Source organism: Microcaecilia unicolor, chromosome 6 (genome assembly GCF_901765095.1).
Source record: "Microcaecilia unicolor chromosome 6, aMicUni1.1, whole genome shotgun sequence".
Taxonomy (NCBI): Eukaryota; Metazoa; Chordata; class Amphibia; order Gymnophiona; family Siphonopidae; genus Microcaecilia; species Microcaecilia unicolor.
Window position 1 is genome coordinate 25,713,774 of NC_044036.1, and position 20,524 is coordinate 25,734,297.

General features: G+C 41.3%; 1 protein-coding gene across 12 annotated transcripts in view; it reads left to right on the forward strand.

Annotated features, from left to right (window-relative positions):
• OSBPL9 (oxysterol binding protein like 9) overlaps positions 1–20,524 on the forward strand; it is a 272,285-nt gene that overhangs the window by 197,612 nt on the left and 54,149 nt on the right. For all 12 annotated transcript variants that reach the window (XM_030205278.1, XM_030205279.1, XM_030205282.1 and 9 more), the window contains 6 exons: positions 4,863–4,956; positions 7,459–7,554; positions 8,699–8,858; positions 10,368–10,480; positions 10,587–10,705; positions 12,772–12,857. In XM_030205278.1, the coding sequence (XP_030061138.1) occupies positions 4,863–4,956; positions 7,459–7,554; positions 8,699–8,858; positions 10,368–10,480; positions 10,587–10,705; positions 12,772–12,857 (668 nt within the window). The remainder of the gene's footprint in view (positions 1–4,862; positions 4,957–7,458; positions 7,555–8,698; positions 8,859–10,367; positions 10,481–10,586; positions 10,706–12,771; positions 12,858–20,524) is intronic.

Below are 20,524 nucleotides of genomic sequence, written 5' to 3' on the forward strand. Positions count from 1 at the left end.
GTAACCCTAGTAGCGCTTTAGAAAGGTTAAGTAGTAGTAGTTAAGATCTAAACAGACATACCCTGGAGGAATGGTTAGATAGGACAGATGTGATAGACATTTTGTATAAAAGCACAAGAGTTGAACCCTTTTCAATGGAAAGTAGGCTCTGTAATGAGGAATCATAGAATGAGGATGACAGGGACAAACTTACGAGTCATCTAAGGGGGGAAAATATATTTTTTCTTTTTTTTTTTTTTATTTAATTTTATTTTTTTAACAGAAAGTGGGGTTGAGGGCGATATCTGCACGGGAAAAACATGGAGGCCATCTGAGGGAGAGGAAGGGTTTGCAGAACTGAGCATTTGCTGTGAATGGTTAGACTGGATAGGCTGTAGGTCTTTATCATAATTTTCTCTGTTTTTCTCATATTTATCAGGAAATGCATGATTAGAAATCTAGAACCAAGTTGATTATATGAATGTCTCCACTTTGTGATTTTTCTTTGTAAAAATTCTAAGTGGATTTATCAAATCACATAAACTAAAGTAAATAAACTGATGCTATGCTGAAATGCCCCAAATCTCAAAAATGACAAAGCTCTCTTCTGTACAATGTGACTTATGGTGGTAATTAAATTGAAGCACTCAAAAAACCCTATTTGAGTAAATTGCATAGAAAGGAATCTGTGCACATCAGGAGAGATTGCACTGTGCATACTAAGCACTTTTTTGAATAAAGAAACAAGATAAATATTTAAAAAATAAAAACACTTAAAAATTAGAAATATTAAATTTGGTAGGAGGGGGATCAGTCAATGATTACACAAGGACACCACTGGGCAAACACCCCCAATACAGGGTATTCGTTGCCGGAGAACGTGGTACAGGCGGTTAGCTTGACGGAGTTTAAAAAGGGGTTAGATAGATTCCTAAAGGACAAGTCCATAGACCGCTATTAAATGGACTTGGAAAAATTCCGCATTTTTAGGTATAACTTGTCTGGAATGTTTTTACGTTTGGGGAGCGTGCCAGGTGCCCTTGACCTGGATTGGCCACTGTCGGTGACAGGATGCTGGGCTAGATGGACCTTTGGTCTTTCCCAGTATGGCACTACTTATGTACTTATGTAGGGTATACAAAGTTGTTTGATAGACCGTGGTGATTTTATGAGACCTGTTTCTTCCTCCTCAGATCAAATTTGAGTTTGTATTGTAGAACATGGCTGTGAACTTCTGACTATCATTGATTTTTTTTATCCTAGAAATAAGCAGTGAATTTTCCCCAAGTCCATTTTAATAATGGTCTATTGACTTTTCCTTTAGGAAGCCACCCAAACCATTTTTAAAACCTGCTAAGCTAACTGCTTTTACTACATTCTGTGGCAATGAATTCCAGAGTTTAATTACATGTTGAGTGAAGAAACATTTTCTCCAATTCATTTTAAATTTACTACTTTGTAGCTTCATTGCGTGCCCCCTAGTCCTAGTATTTTTGGAAAGAGTAAACAAGCGATTCATATCTACCCATTCCACTCCATATTTTATAGACCTCTATCATATCTCCCCTCAGTAGTCTTTTCTCCAACTGAAGAGCCCTATCCGCTTTAGCCTTTCCTTATAGGGAAGTCATCCCACCTTCTCTGTACCTTTTCTAATTCCACTATATCTTTTTTGAGATGCGGTGACCAGAATGGAAAACAATATTCAAGGTGCGGTCACACCATGGAGCGATAGAAAGGCATTATAACATTCTCATTTCTATTTTCCATGCCTTTCCTAATAATTCCTAACATCCTATTTGCTTTCTTATCCGCCGCTGCACACTGAGCAGAGAGTTTCAGCTTATCATCAAGTACAGAAGATTACTTGCAAAACTCCAAACAAAGAAATTACAGGAAAAAAAGAAAGCAACCTAACCCCTCCACTGCCATGCCATTAATGATATAAGTGTATCTAAACAAAAAAGGCTTGTCTTTTCTTGAAATTCCTGTAGAACAATTCCATTTTGTAAGTATTGTGGTAAATGATTCCACAGAGAGGGAGCTACTATACTAACAGAATCCTGAATTGTTTCTAAACATATATAATGGAAAGATGGTTCTACTAAATGGTTTTGCTGAGAAGAACGCAGAGTCCTTGTAGTCGAGTATGAAATAAGAAAGTGAGATAAACTAAGTGGGATACCAATATAGTGTTTAAAAAAAACCCCCAAAAATTAGAATCTTAAATACACCCGTCGGACACTGGGAGCCAACGTTCCTCTATCAGTAGTAACATGATCAAATGTACATACATATGCCTTTAAGGAATTGTGTTTTGAAGAAGTTAAAGTTGAGGATCTGATGAGTGAACTCCCTTGAGCAGAGAGTTGCAGTAATTGGTTTCCTTATAGAATTAATATTTGTAGTTCTGTGCAGGTAAAAACTGGTTTAACAGAATGAACCATATGCAGTTGGAAAAAGCATTTCCTGGAAACATAAGAGTTATGTTGTTTAAATGAGTTCTTCATCCAAAATTACATCTAGAATTTTTAAGGATGAAAAACCCATGACATTAGGGAATCGGACCATAGTGTTGGTGAGATACATAAATGCAGCCATTCCTGTTGAATATCATCCCTTTGGGTTTTTCAGCATTTAGATACATCTTGGGGCAAAGAAGTCAAGTAGTGGCTGGGGCTGGTGGTTGGGAGGCGGGGATAGTGCTGGGCAGACTTATACGGTCTGTGCCAGAGCCGGTGGTGGGAGGAGGGGCTGGTGGTTGGGAGGCGGGGATAGTGCTGGGCAGACTTATACGGTCTGTGCCAGAGCCGGTGGTGGGAGGCGGGGCTGGTGGTTGGGAGGCGGGGATAGTGCTGGGCAGACTTATACGGTCTGTGCCGGAGCCGGTGGTGGGAGGCAGGGCTGGTGGTTGGGAGGCAGGGGTAGTGCTGGGCAGACTTATACGGTCTGTGCCAGAGCCGGTGGTGGGAGGCGGGGCTGGTGGTTGGGAGGCAGGGATAGTGTTGGGCAGACTTATACGGTCTGTGCCCTGAAGAGGACAGGTACAAATCAAAGTAGGGTACACACAAAAAGCAGCAAATATGAGTTATCTTGTTGGGCAGACTGGATGGACCGTGCAGGTCTTTCTGCCGTCATCTACTATGTTACTATGTTAGTGATCTTATCAAGCTTATTAAGTAAAGTAATGCTCTGAAGATACTGAAGATCTAAAGTTATTCTAAAGTTATTGGGATCTGAAAGTAATCCAAATATATTTGAAGAATGTAAGGTCAAGTGATTGAATCACTTTGGGGGAGGGGGGGAATGACCATGAAAATGATGAAAAGAATACTCCACAGATAGATGTATATGATGCTGAAAAAGAACCATTGTACAAAGCCATATATGTTCAATCTCTCAGTTATGGTGAGAATCGCTTTAAGGCAGTACCAGAGATACTAATCAACCTAAGTCTGTGTATCAGTAGTTATGAAACCACTAGATTGAAAACCTTAGAAAGTTCTAAGGACAATAATATAACACTTTTGCTTTGATCAATATCAGTCAGTACATATGTTAGGAGGGCAAGCAACACAGTCTCTGCTCTGTGATCTACAAAAGCCCGATTGATTAGGGTATAGGATGTTATTTTTTTCTATAAAATCATATAATTGATCAGCCACTAGAGATTCAACTATATTTTGATAGCAGAGGGAAATCTGCTACTGGGCAGTAATTGAACCCAATAGCGATGCCCAGTTACACTTGTAATTTGCATTATGGAATACTAGTCTAAATGGCATAAACATGCCTACATTTAGATGTGGCCACTTAAGCCGTGTCTGTGGCTGGTATAAGTGCTTGACCTCATTACCTCTATCCTTAAGTTTAGAACCTTTATATTTACTATTCAAAAGATTTCTCAAATCATACCTATTTACTGATGCTTTCAGCATTTTGTCTGGTGTATATAGTTGAGGCAGCTTAGGCCACGGCTGGAAGGCTTGAGCATTGCGTTATTTTTTTCCACTCTCTTTTTATGATTATGTAATTTCTTATTCATAGATTTTATTATTGTAAACTGCTATAAGGCATTTCCATTGGCAGTATATCATAATTAAAGTTTGAAACTTGGAATCCCTATATGCAGCTCTTTGCGTGTAACTTACAGTATTCTATAAGCTACACACAGAAATATTGGTTCTGCCTAGGCCTTTCCCATGCTCCTCTCCAGTGAACACCCCCTTGCATTTATGCACTAAGGGTCTCTTTTACAAAGTGGTGGTATCCCAACATGGGCTTACCACTCATTAAAGAAGAACAACCGCCAGGCTACTGCAGCAGCCCAGCAGTAGTTGCCACCCCCAGCACGCCGCCATATCCGGTGTTACAAAAATATTTTTATTTTTGTAGCGCCGGTGTGTACCCAGCAGTAATCGGGCAGTACCACACACTGCCCGGTTCTGACGGGTTAGCACGGGAGAGCCATGCGGCAATTGCTTTACTTGCCACATGGCCATTTCCTGCAGAAAAGACAGATCTACCTTTTATCCAGCTGCAGTAAAAGGGGGCCTCGGTGCGCGTCAAAAGCATGCACTTACGCCAGCACAGGCTCCCTTTTGCTGCAGCTTGGTAAAAGGGGCCCTAAAGCATTTGTGCACATATTTTATAGAATACTGCTGTGTAAGTGTTTGTGTGTTGATATTCTATGAGCATGCACACACAATTGGTGCCTAACTGTAGGCGCCCTGTTAAAGAATTAGGGATTTTTTGTTCTCATATGTCTTGACATTATGGTGGTTAAAGACAGGACTTTGTGTCTTGGCATTAGAGTACATCTTACTGACTTACTGCAGTGTAATGTGTGGTTGTCATTATTGTTGTTGTTGTTTTTTCATCAGAGTACAATTAATCCCGTGGATGCAATATATCAACCCAATTCCCTAGAATCCTCTGTGATCAGCACAATGCCTGCTCAGACCACCTTACCTCCAGGTATGCTGCAAAAATGAACACTTATGCCACAAACACATTTCAGTCAATGATATTGAATAATATGACCTAACATGGTGGTATATGATGCAGTATTATGTTGCACTTTAAGCAGGTCAGATCATCTCCAAGTCTCATCTGTGTTTTTCCTCCAGTATACAACATCATAGACCTCTTGTTTCCTTCGCAGTATACCTGTTATAAGTTCAAGCCTTGCAATTTTAGTCATCTTGGTCTTCCAGAATAACAATTTAGAACTTTGTTTTCAAACAAGAGCACGCAGTTATGGAATGCACTACCCACAGACTTGAAAGCAATCAAAGAAACAACTATCTTTCGAAAATCTCTGAAAACATTCTTCTTCAACAAGGCCTACAATGAGAACCTATAACCTCACTAGGCCACCTCACCAACCCACTCAACTATGAACGCCCACCTTCTATAACTACCCTAACAACTCTCCTCCTTCTTCCCTCTTCCCTTCCTTAATCGCTACACACTACTATTGTATCTGATATCCCGGTATGACAATGTTAACAAATCTATGTAAGCCACATTGAGCCTGCAAATAGGTGGGGGAATGTGGGATACAAATTCAATAAATAATAATAATAATAAACAAAGGCAATGGTTAGTCATGCCACATGCAAACAGTGTGACACTGAAGTCATGTATCCTTTTAATTTGACTTTGTCCTGTGTGTCTGTGATTGTTCAAATTGCCTTCTGCACTGCCTTCCAGAGAAATTGAACCACATCACATTCCCAGCACATGTGCTGATAGTTATCAGGCTCTCCTCATCCCCTCCAACACTTGGGATCAGCCGCATTAAGGCTAGCAAAGAATATGGTATATTTGTATGTCTGGTGAAACAATTTGAGGGTCTTTTACTAAAGATTAGCTCAAGTTATCTGTAGCAGGGCCTATAGGAATAAAATGGGACCTGCTGCAGATAACTCGAGGTATCCTTTAGTAAAAGACCCCCTCTGTTCCTTAGATCCTGACTTGGGTTGCACATTGAGAACTTGAGAACTGCTTTTAATAATCCTGTCTTAGAACAGTTAGCCTGTACTCTGTCTGCAGTCAAATGTAGTAATTCACCAGCAGATGCTGTGCTGGTTCAGCTGGAAGATCTTGACTTAAAATGTTTACTTCATTTGCATGATAGTTCAAGTTTGTGGAAATGGTTCGTCCTAGACTTAAAAAAAAAAAGTCATCACACTCACTTGATCTGTTGTTATGAAATCATTACTGACCAGTTTCAGAATCTACCATTATTTCAAAGATAGTTGAAAAGATCATCCATGTACAGTTAAGCAACTTCTTAGATAAAATGAACGCACTTAATCCCAGGCAATCAGGTTACAGGCAACATCATAGCACTGAGTCAGCTCCTCTTGTCTTGTATAATGATGGCTACATATGTCTTGATGAAGGAAAATATATCTTCTTTATCCTTTTGGATATGTCTTCTGCATTGACACAATACTTGATACATTTTTTTTTGCCATGTGGTGTTCCAGAGGGTTTTGTTTTAAGACCAGGGCCAGTGTTAGGGGAGGAAAAATAGGGCAGTTGCATGGACTGCAGTGCCACCAGGAGAAGGGGGAGGTTGTTCAAGGCTGAAGAAGGCAGAGACTATAGGCTGGCTTTGGGGTCTCTCTCCAAACTTCTGCTCTGGGTCCCAGCCCAACTTAGGACCTTTTTTGTATATTTATAATATCTGTTTCTCCTTGCATCATTCAAGATCTTGATGTTAGGGGCAAACTTTTATACTGATGGTATTCAGATCTTGTTCCCCTTAGGTATAGAAGGAATTTTTTTCCCATAGAGAAGAGAGTAACTGCTTAGATAAAAGTGTGGATTGATTATTCTCACATGAACTTAAGGTTATTCTGTTCAGTAGGCATCAAGTATCAGTATGTTCTAGTATTACAGTAATCAGGGTGTACATTTGGAACTCAAAACATGAGTTCACACTTTGGGTATGATTTTAAATGATAAGATTTCTTTTGAGCCTTAAATTTCTAGTAAATGGATTTCAGCTGCAGTTTAATCCCGATGGAGTAAATTGTACTTTTTGTTTTTTTTTCTTCCTATCTCTGAAGTAGCTATGTTAATTCATACACATAAGTACTTCTGGTTCTAAGAAACCATTTTGGTAATTTATCATATATGCTTGTATATAACACAATGTTTACTTTAAAAATTATGCCCAGTATTGAATGATAAGTGGAAGGATAAGAAGGAAGAATATTACTGCCTTTTCTGGGACTGGGTAGTTATCAGGGGTGGACCGTATTATGGTTTTCCCTAAGACTTCACTATAAACAGTATCTGTAAGACTCACAGGGTAATGTAACAGAAAACTTTTGCTCTTATCAACTCAGTCCTTTGCTCGTGAAGAAAACTATTTGCTCACACCAATTCATTCCTTGGGGGGAACATTGCATATAATGAGATCAATGTTTTTAACGTTTGGCTGTACTTTGCATCCTCTCTTAGAACCTGCTCAAGTCTGCAAAGCAGAGCAGCGTCCATCATCTTTACCAGTTGGGCCTGTAGTAACATCACTGGGAACACCAACACCCAATAGTACTGGTATGTAGCCCTTTCATTAGGAATTTGTGCCTAAGGTACATAACTTTCATAGTAAAATATTTGTTTCAAATGCTCAAGTTATGCAGTACCTGCTGTCTGGGCATCTTGCTATGTTAAATGAATTTGCATCAAGCCTATATATGAGCGGTGTCTGGGTATATAGGAAAATGTGCTTGGTGACATTATGATGCAAGGAGGAAAGGAAAGAATTAGAGAGAAGGCTGACCATCTGAGCACTTACATGATGACTTTAACAAAATGTTTTGAACAGAAAATAAGACTCAAATTTTCTGACGATCCTGATCATGCACCCAACTCAAATGTGTTTATTATGAAGAACATTTTGTAGAGTCCGATAAAGAGGCTGTCTTTCTAACATTCTAAGTAAACTATCTCAGACTTCCTAATTGTTCAGTATATTTAAGGAATATTCAACTGAGCAATTGACATGTCTAAGTCCTGAAACACCTATGCAAAGTGTTGAACCTGGGCCTGATTTATTAAGCTTTCCCTTGGTAAATTAGGCCTAGTATGACTTTAATCACATGTGATGTGCTCTAAAGTAAGGGTGTGCAACCGTGGTCTTCGAGGGCCACAACCTAGTCAAGTTTTCAACATTTCCACAATGAATATGTATGAGATTGATTTGCATATTCTGCTTCCATTGGGTGCAGATATATCTCGTGTATATTCATTGTGGAAATCTTGAATACCCCTACTAGGTTATGAACCTTGGGGACTGTGGCTGCCCACCCTTGCTCTAAAGCGTGACTCGAGCAACCCTTCCCTTCTCAAAGGCAGGAGGGTCTGGAAGTCCCTTGAGCGACAGGATGAAAACAAAAGAAGTAAAAATACATCGAGCCAAAAGCAAGGGTAAAGATTAGTGCTGGCTGCAGCAGGATTAGCAGTGACTGTATTGCTCATATTTCCACTGACCTCCTCGTTGCAAGACTTGATTTCTCCTTAGTTTTCTCTTTCTTTCATTGCTGCAGCCATTGAAACAACATTAATCTTTTTTTTCATTGCCATTGAATAATAGATTTGCTGCCTATCTTACAGTACATATGTAACAAAAAACCTGTTTAAATGTTCATAGAACGTTTGCCAAGCTAAAACTTAACCTTTTCCCTCTTTTCCAATGTAGGAAGTGGACAGTCAGCACCGAGCAGCAGCCTGACTTCTCCAAGCCATGTAAATCTTTCTCCAAATACAGTCCCTGACTACTCGTACTCCAGCAGTGAAGACGAATTTTATGACGCTGACGAGTTCTACCAGAGCAATTCTTCCCCAAAACGCTGTATAGAGTAAGTATCCCATGCTGTTCCAAAAATCCCTGGTTACTCTTACAACAAAGAAATAGGTTTACACAGCTAAAAATAGTACAGGTGCCCTTCATCCTTATGCACCTGTACTACGTATCATAATTGTGATTATTGCCCCATAAAGATAATGTGTAGATGGAATATTCTGTAATGAAAAGTGTCAAGGTATGTGAACTTAATATAAGATTCCGTTTGGGCAAAGATATATAATGTGCACAGACAAACACACATAAAACTTTTATTTTAATGGCCCAGCAGTCATTTCTGTCCCTTTTAACCTGCATCTCACAATTCACAACTGTTCTTGCCGAATGCATATGAACCCTGAGTCTCACCAGTAGGCTTTTTTTTTTTTTTACATATTTTATTTCAACAATCAGTGAGACAGAGAGTAAATCGGTAACAACACACACAATGGTCTAGTAGGTTTTGATGGCTCTTTCTTTTTTGGGAAACCTCCCTCAGCAGCATATACATTGTTCAGTTTTATCATTTATATTCCGTGTTACCAGAAATCAGCTCAGAGTGGATCACAAAACAAATTAAAATAATACACATCAGGTAAAATTAATTACAATGATAAATAACTGAAACCTCAACTAGCTTAACACAACATCTATACGAGACAAGAATTTCACAAAAAGCCAAGTTTTTATAGTGCTTGTTTAAAATCTCTGTCAGACAATAGGGATCTAATAGCTGATGGCAAAGAATTCCATAAACATGGGCTCTTTTACTAAAGTTTAGCGTGCGCTAAGTGCCACCAGGCCCATAGGTATAAAATAGAGAACATAGCATTTAACGCGTATTAATCTCATTAGTGTGCACTAACCTTTAGTAAAAGGACCCCATAGTCCTCTTTTATGTATCTTACAGTCTACCTATTTTCTTAGTGGATATTTACAAATCAAGGTAAGGTATACACAAGAAGTAGCACATATGAGTTTATCTTGTTGGGCAGACTAGATGGACTGTGCAGGTCTTTTTCTGCCGTCATCTACTATGTTACTATGTATTTCTTGGTTAAGAAAACAGAGGGATATGTTTAGTAGATTGCATAAAGATATCCAGGTACAGGACTGGCCCAGTCATTAGACAAGACTAGACGGCCACTTAAGGTGTTAGCAAGAAATCTCACTCTCCAAGACGAGGGCTTGAAGTTCTCTAAGCAAAGCTGCGTTTTGGCATTTAATTTAATTCTGGCATTTATAATCCGCTTGTGAATTTAGACAGTTTCAGGGCCCTGACATAGTTTGGGCCCACTTTTTAGTTTCTTTCCTGGGCTTCAGTGTGTCTTAAGTCCAGACTTTGAAGCAGAATTTGAAGCTAGACCACCGAAAAGTAGAAAACCCCAAAATCTTGTTTTGTGCAACTTTGCAATTGTCTACAACCTTTGTATTCCTCTCCCAATTTGCGCTCACCGGCCCAGCAGTAGGCAGTTAACTTGAATGAAAACTTTTTCTTATGATTATTAATTTTCTTTTCCTTTAGTTCCTCAGGTTCTGGAGAGGCATTATCACACAGCAGAATTGGAACTAGTCTAAAGCGTCCTGACACCACTGAATCTCTTAACTCCTCCATGTCTAATGGCACAAATGATGCAGGTATATGCAAATGTTTGTTTCATTCAGAAGCTGATATTGTCGGTAAAATCACGCTGTGTGTTTGCTGTAATCTAACAACCTAATGGGGGCTTGCTTTCACTTCTAGACCTTTTTGATACACACGATGACAGAGACGACGATGGTGAGGGGGAGTCAGTTGAAGAACACAAAAGTGTTATTATGCACCTTTTATCGCAGGTTAGACTGGGAATGGACCTCACAAAGGTATGAGTCAGACACATTGCATCTTGTCAACCTTTTGTAATTTTATTTTTGGTCAACTGAGTTTCAGAGTGAAATTTACATTTTCCTTTTAACCTTAATGCTAAAAATCTGGTTCTGTTCTGAACCCCTAGCCCATAATAAATCCAAATTGGCTAATTAAGGTGCTTTGTAGTACCTTATATATTGGACCCCAACATCTGCAGTATTCTGTCTTCCTTCACACCAGTGGCGTAGCTATGGGGGGGCCTGGGCCCCTGTAGATTTGGCCCTGGACCCCCACTGCCGACGACCCTCTTGACCTCCCGCCACTAACCCGCCGTCGCCTGCCTTTGCTGGCGGGGGACCCCAATCTCCGCCAGCCGAGGTCCTCTTCTTACCACAAAAGGCTTCCTTCTGTTTCTGACGTCCTGCACGTACACATGCAGCATGTCAGAAACAGAAGGAAGCCTTTTGCGCGAAGTGGAGGACCTCGGCTGGCGGGGATTGGGGTCCCCCGCCAGCAAAGGCAGGCGATGGCGGTGGGGGGGTCGAGAGGGTCGTTGGCGGGGGGGGGGGGGGCAAAGTTGGTGGTGGCAGGGTCGGCAGTGGCGGGGTGGGTGGCGGCAATGGCGGGAGGGGGTTGGCGGCGCCGGGGGGGGGGCCTAAAATGTGCCCCCTCACCTCGGGCTCTGGACCCCCCTCCTGCCGAAGTCTGGCTACACCCCTGCTTCACACCATACTCTAGTTTTAGACCTAGGTCTAATGACTGTCCTCTGACAGCCTTGACTAACTGTTCTGGTGCCTAATCTTCAAGATCTGTGATGGATCTGTTTTATTGTATGGGTTTGCTACAAGATATTTCGGTGTGTATGTAGGTGCATACGTTCTTTCTTGGTGTGTCACTTGTTCTGTTTCTTGTGTTATTAACTGTTTAGAATGTAATGTTGTCACACACATCCACACAAATAGGCAAGAGTCAGCCAAAGTCCACTTCTTTGAGGTATTGACATGGAAATTAAAATCCACCTGAACCAACAGGGTTCTAGTGGCTGCCAGTGTACAAATTGGATATATTAAAAAACTTGACGTTTGCACAGTTGACTTGCTGCTGCGAGATGTTTTCACAGGTGTCTGATACGTCTGTATACGAGGAGACTGACAAGGCATGTGGGCACTATGTTATAATACAGTGTTTTGTGATGTTTGCTGTTGTCATTTTATGTACATTTTATACTCGTATATACCTCTGATAACAGGCATTATGCTGAGACATGGCCATATCAGGTTTTAAATAATAGATTTGATCATATTTTGGGGGGTTTTATTAGATGATTGGTTTATTTTTTTTTAATATTGTTTTACACAGTTACTGTAGTCTGATTTTCTTTTTTACATTGATAGCCACTACATCCCCACTGATTCAGTTGGGGTTGTCCTTGTTGTGGAGATTCCCTGGTTGGTTGGTTGGTTGGTTTGTTTGTTTTTTTGCTTGTTTGCTGTTCATGAATATTAAAATGTTTGACTATAACTTTGTAATGTACCAAATCCAGAAATCTAATTTTCCAACTGATTAATGTGGTGGTAATGCTTTCAGCTCATCACATCCTGCAAATGTAATTGTTGGTAATCAGGATGATAATGCAGAATGCACCTCAGCCAGGTTTTAGTCTACTGGAATATAAACGCAGCTCCCTTCCTTTTTTTCCCTTCGCTTCCCTTAAACATAGTTTTGGGACATAGAAGCAATGGTTTAGAAACTCTTGGTGTAAATTTCATAGTATGCTTCTTATCCTCCCCATATGCCTGTAGCATGTGTGTTTTAATACCATCATGATTAAAAACCCATGGCCTGGTATCCAGCTCAGTTATTTAAAAAAAAAAAAAAGAAAGAAAGCCCCGCCCTTACGACAGCACTAAAGAAAGTCATTCCTTCAGGATTCAGAAACTGTTTTCTAAAAGCAGCATCATGTTAGAAGCAGCCTCAGAAAATCTAGTTAAGCTTTAGTTCTCGGAGACCATTAAAGAAAGGGAACTGTACAGATGAATTGCATTCCCATTGATCCCTCTACTTTTGTTCTCTTCTAAAGGTGGTTCTTCCAACCTTTATCCTTGAAAGAAGATCACTTCTGGAAATGTATGCAGATTTTTTTGCACATCCAGATTTGTTTGTGAGGTGAGTGCTGAGTTTTTACAGTGGTTAGTGTACTCTGAAATGGCAGGGAATTTGCATGAGAAGTCTATTTTTAGTACTTGCCTTAGGTCTTGCTTATTGTTACACATTGCATACACTTTGGGGGTCATTTCTGTGCATATACCTTATGCAAAACTCTATATGTGTAATCTAGAGATTTGCATAAGGCATATGCACAGAAATGTGTAATGAAGACGTGCTAGGGTGGAATTTGAGCAGAGCATGGGCAGAGTCATGATCTATGTGCATACTTTATAAAATACTTCGTATTTTTATATTTCAACGGTTTTTATTGAAAACAGTGTACATTTTGTCAACATCAAATATTCAATATGTACAATCAGTCATATAATTCCCTTCTAAACAACCAGCAAACAAATTGGTCCTACTGTTTTCACTTTGTATTCCTTTTCTCCAATCCCCCCTCCCTTTCCCTGTTTCCCCCTACTCCCTAACCTCCCCCCCCCTTCTGTTAACCCTCCTATTATTCTCCCTCCCCCCGGAAAACTCACAATCATCTTAAAGAGGAACTATCCCACTCACAACTTCAATATAGTGTCTACAGCACATTAAGCACAAAACTCTTACCCTTAGCTGATAGGGTATCTATATATTTTCCCCAGATCTTCAAAAACTGATTCTTTCGTTTTGGGGATCCCCTGGCTTCTCTTGCCTCCCACATCAGAAGCTGATGCACCATATTCCGCCAGTGCCAAAATTCTGGTACAGCCTCCGAGGTCCAATTTTGAAGTATGCATTTCTTTGCCAGAAGACATCCCTTACGAAAAAATAGCGTTTCCTCTGAGGTATTCCCTCTAAATGACCCATAGATATCCAGCAACATTTGTGAGGGGGTTCCTATTATTTCACAAGACAGCAGGTTTGACAGATAGTTGGCCACTCTAGACCAGAAGCCCTGTATGACTTCACAACTCCAAAATGCATGATAGAATGAGTTTTCTGCGATTTTACATCGTAAGCATATTGCATTTTGTGTTCCCCCACATTTTGCTAGTTGAACTTGTGTGAAGTAGGCTCTATGAAGTACCCGAAATGCACATTCCCGATATTGGGCTCCACTAACTAAGTTTGCAATACCCTTCACTTGTCTGTTAATGTCCCAGTTGGGGAGGGCTATTCCCAAATCTTTCTCCCACCGTTCTTTAACTATTTTCAAGTTTTTATTCATCCCCACCGATCCTAATGCCTTATACACTTCAGAGACTGATGGTTCAGTGTCCGAAATTTCCTCAAAGAATTCTTTCAACTTGGACCCTGATTTTTGTCTCAATTTCTCCCCATCTAAAGAATGTATAAAATGTTTCAGCTGGCAATAAGCAAAAGTGTCCCCCCATTGCATCGGCTCATTACCCAGTATTTGTTCTCGCGATTTTATCTGCCCCTCCGCTCCCATTATGTCTTCCAAATACATTATTCCTCTTTCCTCCCATCTTTTGGGACCAGCCCCCCCATAGCAGCTGGAATTTCATTTTCGCCTTTTTATTTGCCCAGCAAAATCTCATTACCAGTCTGTAGAACGTCTTCAGATCTTTGTTCAACAGCCTGAGGGGAAGGGTTTGCATGACGTATAGCCAGCGAGGAAGAATTACCATACGTATAAGCCCCAAACGACCTATCAAAGAAAGTGGCAATGTTTCCCATTTTTCCAGCTGTTGTTTAGTTTGAGCCAAAAGTTGTTTTATATTAAGTTTATAAAGGTCCCTAGTCTTCGTTGATAGCAAGATTCCTAAATAGCGGAAGTGCCCCCTTGCCCACCGCAACGGGAATATCCCTGGCCAGTTTCTATTCATCTCTTCGTCAGCAGCCAGTGCCTCTGACTTTTCCAGATTTAACTTAAGACCGGAGAAGTCCCCAAATTCTTGAAATGCTTCTAATAGAGCTGGTAACGATGTCTCCGGTCTCGTGATCACAACTAACAAGTCATCAGCAAAGGCCGCCAATTTGAATTTTACAGTATAATTGAAATTTATAGTAGATTTGTGATTTCACCTCACGTTCATGGATCAGCGTATTCAGCATCACCTGTGCCCCTAGGAGCTCCTTTCTAGTATGAACGTTTGGAGTTTCACCAAATCTTTTCCGTAACGTACGAATCTGGGCCTCTAATCTCAAAATTTCTTTGTCCCTCGCTTTTTTAAAATGGCTGACATAGCTGATCATTTCTCCTCTCATGACAGCCTTGGCTGCTTCCCAATAAGAGGAGGCACTCTCAACTGAGTTTTCATTAGTAGCTTTATATTCATCCCATTTAGCCAACAATCCCTCTTTAAAGCCTATATCTTTGACTAAATAGCTCGGAAAAGACCACCATCTCATTTTCTCTTCCATCCCCAATGGTTGCCACTTCACCCATACTTCTGCGTGGTCTGAAATAGCGTAGGGTCCTATTCTCGACTCTCTAACCCCTCCCAACAGTGATCGAGACATCAGTATGTAATCTATCCTCGATTGGGTATTATGCGCCCTTGATATATGAGTATAGTCCCTATCTTGCGGATGTAACACTCTCCATACATCTAACAGGTCCAATACAGTGCAAAGATTGGGCAGACCTCTCGAGGGCCAGTGTTTTAGCGTGGGCGGAGGCTGAGATTTATCCAGTTCTGGGTCACACACCATGTTAAAGTCCCCTCCTAGGATTAATGGGATGGGGTCTACTGCAGTAAGTATGTCCACCAAACTTCTGTAAAATTGAGCCTCAAAGTGGTTGGGAGCATATATGCTGCCTAGTAGTACCTGCTGTCTTGCTATTATCGCCTTACCAAAAACATAGCGCCCCTCTTGATCTTTAGTCACATCACTCAATTCTGTCACCAGCCCTTTCCTGATTAGAATAGCTACTCCTCCCTTTTTCCCCTTAGCTGGTGCGGCTACACACTTTCCTACCCACCACCTAGCCAGCTTTTCATGTTCTTTATCCGAGAGATGTGTTTCTTGTAAAAGAGCTATGTCAGCTTGAATTCTTTGCAGATATTTCAAAATTTTTGATCTTTTGATGGGTGAATTAATACCACCCACATTCCATGTTACAATTTTTATCATTTAAGGAACATAAAAGCATCCTATTTGCCATTGAAACCTTTTATCTTCCGAAAGAGGCCACCCCAGCCCATGACCCCTCTCAGTTACCTCTGTGTGCTGTAGGTTAGTGTGTTCCAATTCCTCTTTACCCTTTGAGTTTTCCTTCCTATGAAAATCTGAATCCCCTTCCCTTAAAACTCCCCTTCTCCTCCCAGATCCCCCTCCCCATCCCCTTTTATTATCCCTGCTAATTCCCCCCAAGGAATTTAGTCACGTTTGACCCCCCCCCCCCCCTTGCTATTCCCCGCTCCTTAAACCGGTTTAATTTGTACTCTCATTTTACATGTAAGAGCCTCTATATTCCCTTTAACTCCCTTTTCCCCAGATTTAAAGTTTACAGCTTTCCCATATATTATCCCGCAAAGATGCTCAAATCGTGTGAACCTTCTACAACTTCCTATAACTGTCAAGCAATTTTACCATTTCAAACATTCTTAGATTATTCTCTCAGTTCTGTTAACCTTCAATGAAGTGCAGAAGTATATAAAACAAAAACATTTATCTCAACTCTCTTCCGCATATCATCATGTCTTCATCCATAGGCTTGGCTCCCAACTTTAACAGACTGTATTTCACCTCCCTGGTGTTGGGTCAATCAACCGATCTGATAATTAAACCATTTGTTCTGTAAAAACTCTGCAAAGCTGGAGAATTTAATTCCTGATCTCTTTAGTCCTCTTATAGCAGTTCCTTTCTCTCCTGCTTCTCTCCAATCTATTTCTCCGAAGCCTGCTGATCATTCTCACTAATATGTCAAATTCTATTATATTTCAGACTTGCCAACATCCCAATATAGTTACAAACATTACTTCTATGGAGCTCCAATTAGTTTCTCCATTGTCTTTTAATTCGTATCCCAATGCTCCTCTTTTGTCCAGGAGTCATCAGCAGACCATACTTCTAAACTTACTTAAGTTATTCTGCGCATTGTAATTGTCCGCCGCTTGCCGCCAAAAGAAGCAATTCTTTACTTGAATAACTTTCAGTTACAACATGTGCCTTTCGTTACCTTATTCATCTCTCGTCTGCAGCAGTTGTTTTACAAAGTCTTGTGCTGCTTGTGTTGTTTCATAGGTTTTCGTCGCAGACTGATGGGTTACCCGTAGTTTCGCCAGGTACAGCAAGGTAAATTTAACCTTATGTTGAATTAATTGGGAGCAAATTGGTGAAAAGCTCCTTCTCTTCGCCGCAACTGCCGCCGAGTAATCCTGGAAGCAAAGGATTTTTTGGTTGTTATATTTAAGAGCCATACCTCCTCTCATAGCTTGCAATATCGCTGTTTTTTGAACAAAATTCAGGAAACGGCAGATAACTATTCTGGGTCTGGCGTCACCCGCTCTCTGCATCCCCATGCGTTGTGCTCTTTCAATTTGCAACGGGCCCAGCTCTGTGCTCAATTTTAGTTCTTTCATCAGCCATGTTTCAAGAAAAGTACGTAGTTCTTTATCGCTGATTTCTTCGGGGAGCCCCACGAAGCGCAAGTTATTACGTCGGGATCTGTTTTCTAGATCCTCGAGTTTCTCAGCTTGGTCTTCTACCAGCTTTTGAAGTTTAGCATATTTTTCTTCTACAACTCCTGTACGATCTTCCAGGGCCCCCGTGCGTTGTTGGTGCGCTACCAGGTCTTGGCTCAATTGCGCCATATGATTTTGTAATCCCTCCAGTTTTGAATTCAAGCCTTCCAATTTTTTATCTAGGATCGCCTCCATCGCGGTCGTCACCTCTCCCACAATCTCTGCTGCCCACGCCGACCCGACTGCAGAGGTTGGCGGGCTCGCTGGGGCCGCCATTTTGTCTTCCAGCGCTTTACTCTTGTCTCTGTCTTTTTTTTAGCGATTTAGCCGTCATACCTGCTATCAATTTCTCTTTCGGCCGCAGAATCTTAATGCGTCAGCTTTCCGCTAGCAATTGTGGTTCACACCGTCTTGTTTCTGGAGTTAATTCGATGGGAATTACAAGGAGGTACCTGGAGCTAGTCTAGCATCGACCGCTCCGGTACATAGCGTCACGTGACTCCATACATTCGTATTTTATAAAATATTTGCATACAGTTTATTTAAAAATTTCTATCCTACATGATCTAAACTTCTTGTCAGATTATGCCCAGAAGAGATGCCATGGACTCGGGAGTCCCTTAGCCTTAGGGGATGACAAAAAAGGAGATGGAACATCAAACAACTCTGATTATACCAGGATACCTAGCCCTCTAGCTCTTGCTTTCCTTTCTTTGGCTGAAAACCTCTATATCATAGGACTCTGTCAAGCCCATAGGAGTTCCCCTTCTAGAATCACCCTCTGTGACCCCTAGATAGCCACAACAGTGACCTCCAGCCTTAAAATACAACATTCCAGTAATACACCCCAGAATTTCTCTGAAAAAGAATTAGTGACAGGCCTTGATGCTGCCAGGACCTTCAGGGGATCTCCAAACCCTGAATAAATCTGACAGACAAACTAACACCAGAAACCACAAACTCATTTCAGTTCATTCTCATTAGCGAAAGGTGATGGCCCATCACTGCCTCACGGCTTGCCTTCATACCTCCTCAGTTTACCTCCCTGGGTCCTTAGAAACATGAAGGCAGATAAGGGCCAAAAGGCCCATCCAGTCTGCCCTTCCTCAGCAACCACTAACTCCTCCTTTTTCTAAGTGATCCCACATGCCTGTCCCACAGTTTCTTAAATTCCAACACAGTCCTCGTCTCCACGACCTCCACCGGGAGACCATTCCATGCTTCCACCACCCTTTCCGTGAAAGAGTATTTCCTTAGATTCCTCCTAAGCCTGTTTCCTTTTATCTTCATCCTAAACTCTCTCATTCCAGAGTTTTCCTTCATTTGAAAAAGGCTCACCTCCTGTACATTAATGCCACTGAGGTATTTAAATGTCTCTATCATATCCCCTCTCTCCTGCTGCTCTTCCAGCGTATACATGTTGAGATTTATAAGCCTGTCCTATACGTTTTGTGGCAGAAACTTCGTACCAATTTTGTAGTCACCCTCTGGACCGACTCCATCCTGTTTATATCTTTCCATGGGTGTGGTCTCCAGAATTGCACGCAGTACTCCAAATGTGGTCTCACCAGAGACTTATACAAGGGCACTTTCACCTCTTTTTTTTCCTGCTAGTCATCCCTCTCCTTATGCACCCAAGCATCCTTCTGGCTTTGACCATCACCCTTTCTACCTGTTTGGCCACCTTAAGGTCATCAGACACAATCACCCCCAAATCCCACTCTTCTTTCATACATGGAAGCACTTCACCCCCTATACTGTACCGTTCCCTTGGATTCTTGTGACCTAAATGCATGATCTTGTACTTCTTAGCATTAAATCTTAGTTGCCAATTTTTGAGCCATTCTTCAAGCTTCGCTAGATCCTTCCTTATGTTATCCACCTCCTCAGGGTTGTCTACCCTATAACAGAGCTTGTTATCCGCAAAGAGACAAACCTTACCAGACAGTCCTTCTGCAATATCACTCACAAAGATGTTAAAAAGAGCCTGCCCAAGAACCGATCCCTGTGGCACACCACTGATAACATCCTTTTCCTCAGAGCAAGCTCCATTTACCACTACCTTCTGTCTCTTTCCATTTATCTGGTTTTTGACCAAGTCAGTCGTTTTAGGTCCTATACCGAGGGTATTTATCAGTCACCTGAGCGGGACTGTGTCAAAGGCTTTGCTAAAATCCAAATATACCACATCTAACACCCCTCCCACATCCAACTGTTTGGTCACCCAGTCAAAGAAATCAATCAGATTCATCTGACACGACCTGCCTCTAGTGAAACCATGCTGCCTTGGATCCTGCAGTCCGTTCGATTCGAGAAACCTCATGATCCTCTGCTTTAGAAGCATTTTTATTAGTTTATTCACCACCGAGGTCATTACCAACCTCCTCCTCGCTTCTGCTCTTGTGCAGAGGGACCACATCCGCCCTTACAGTGGAGTCACCAGAACATCTCTGAGTTCCTTGAGTACCCTTGGATGTATCCCAGCAGGCCCCATCACTTTGTCCACTTTTAGTTTAGCTAGTTTCTCACGAACGCAGTCTTCTGAGAATCGGTCCTGGTCTACCATACATCCATCCTCCTTAGCCATGGTGGTGGTAGGGGGGAAAGTGCAAAGAGGAAGGGGACTCTTTCTGCAAACCCAGGCAAAATAGAAAACAGGTAACTTCATAATAGTGGGTTAAAGGAGGACACCTTGAAGGAGTAAGAACTGCCCCATCCTTTACATGGGTGATGACATCACTTAAAATCTGTGTTCTCTGTCTGCTGGTTGGAGAGCATATCCCACTTGTCTGGACCAGTGTATCAGAATGCTAAAGAAACTCAAATGTCTGGTATTTCAAGGAGAAGTAAGCACTCTTTTCCACTCAAGCACTCCTGGTACAAACAATCATTTAGCAGAGGCATTATGCATAACTTAAGCAGGTGTAAATGCTGACGTAGAAGTGTACTGTGGTGTACATGAATTGCTGTTGTAAAATACAGTATGCTTTGTATGACCATCCAGAACATAGCCCTTAAAGTTTGTGTTCTGCC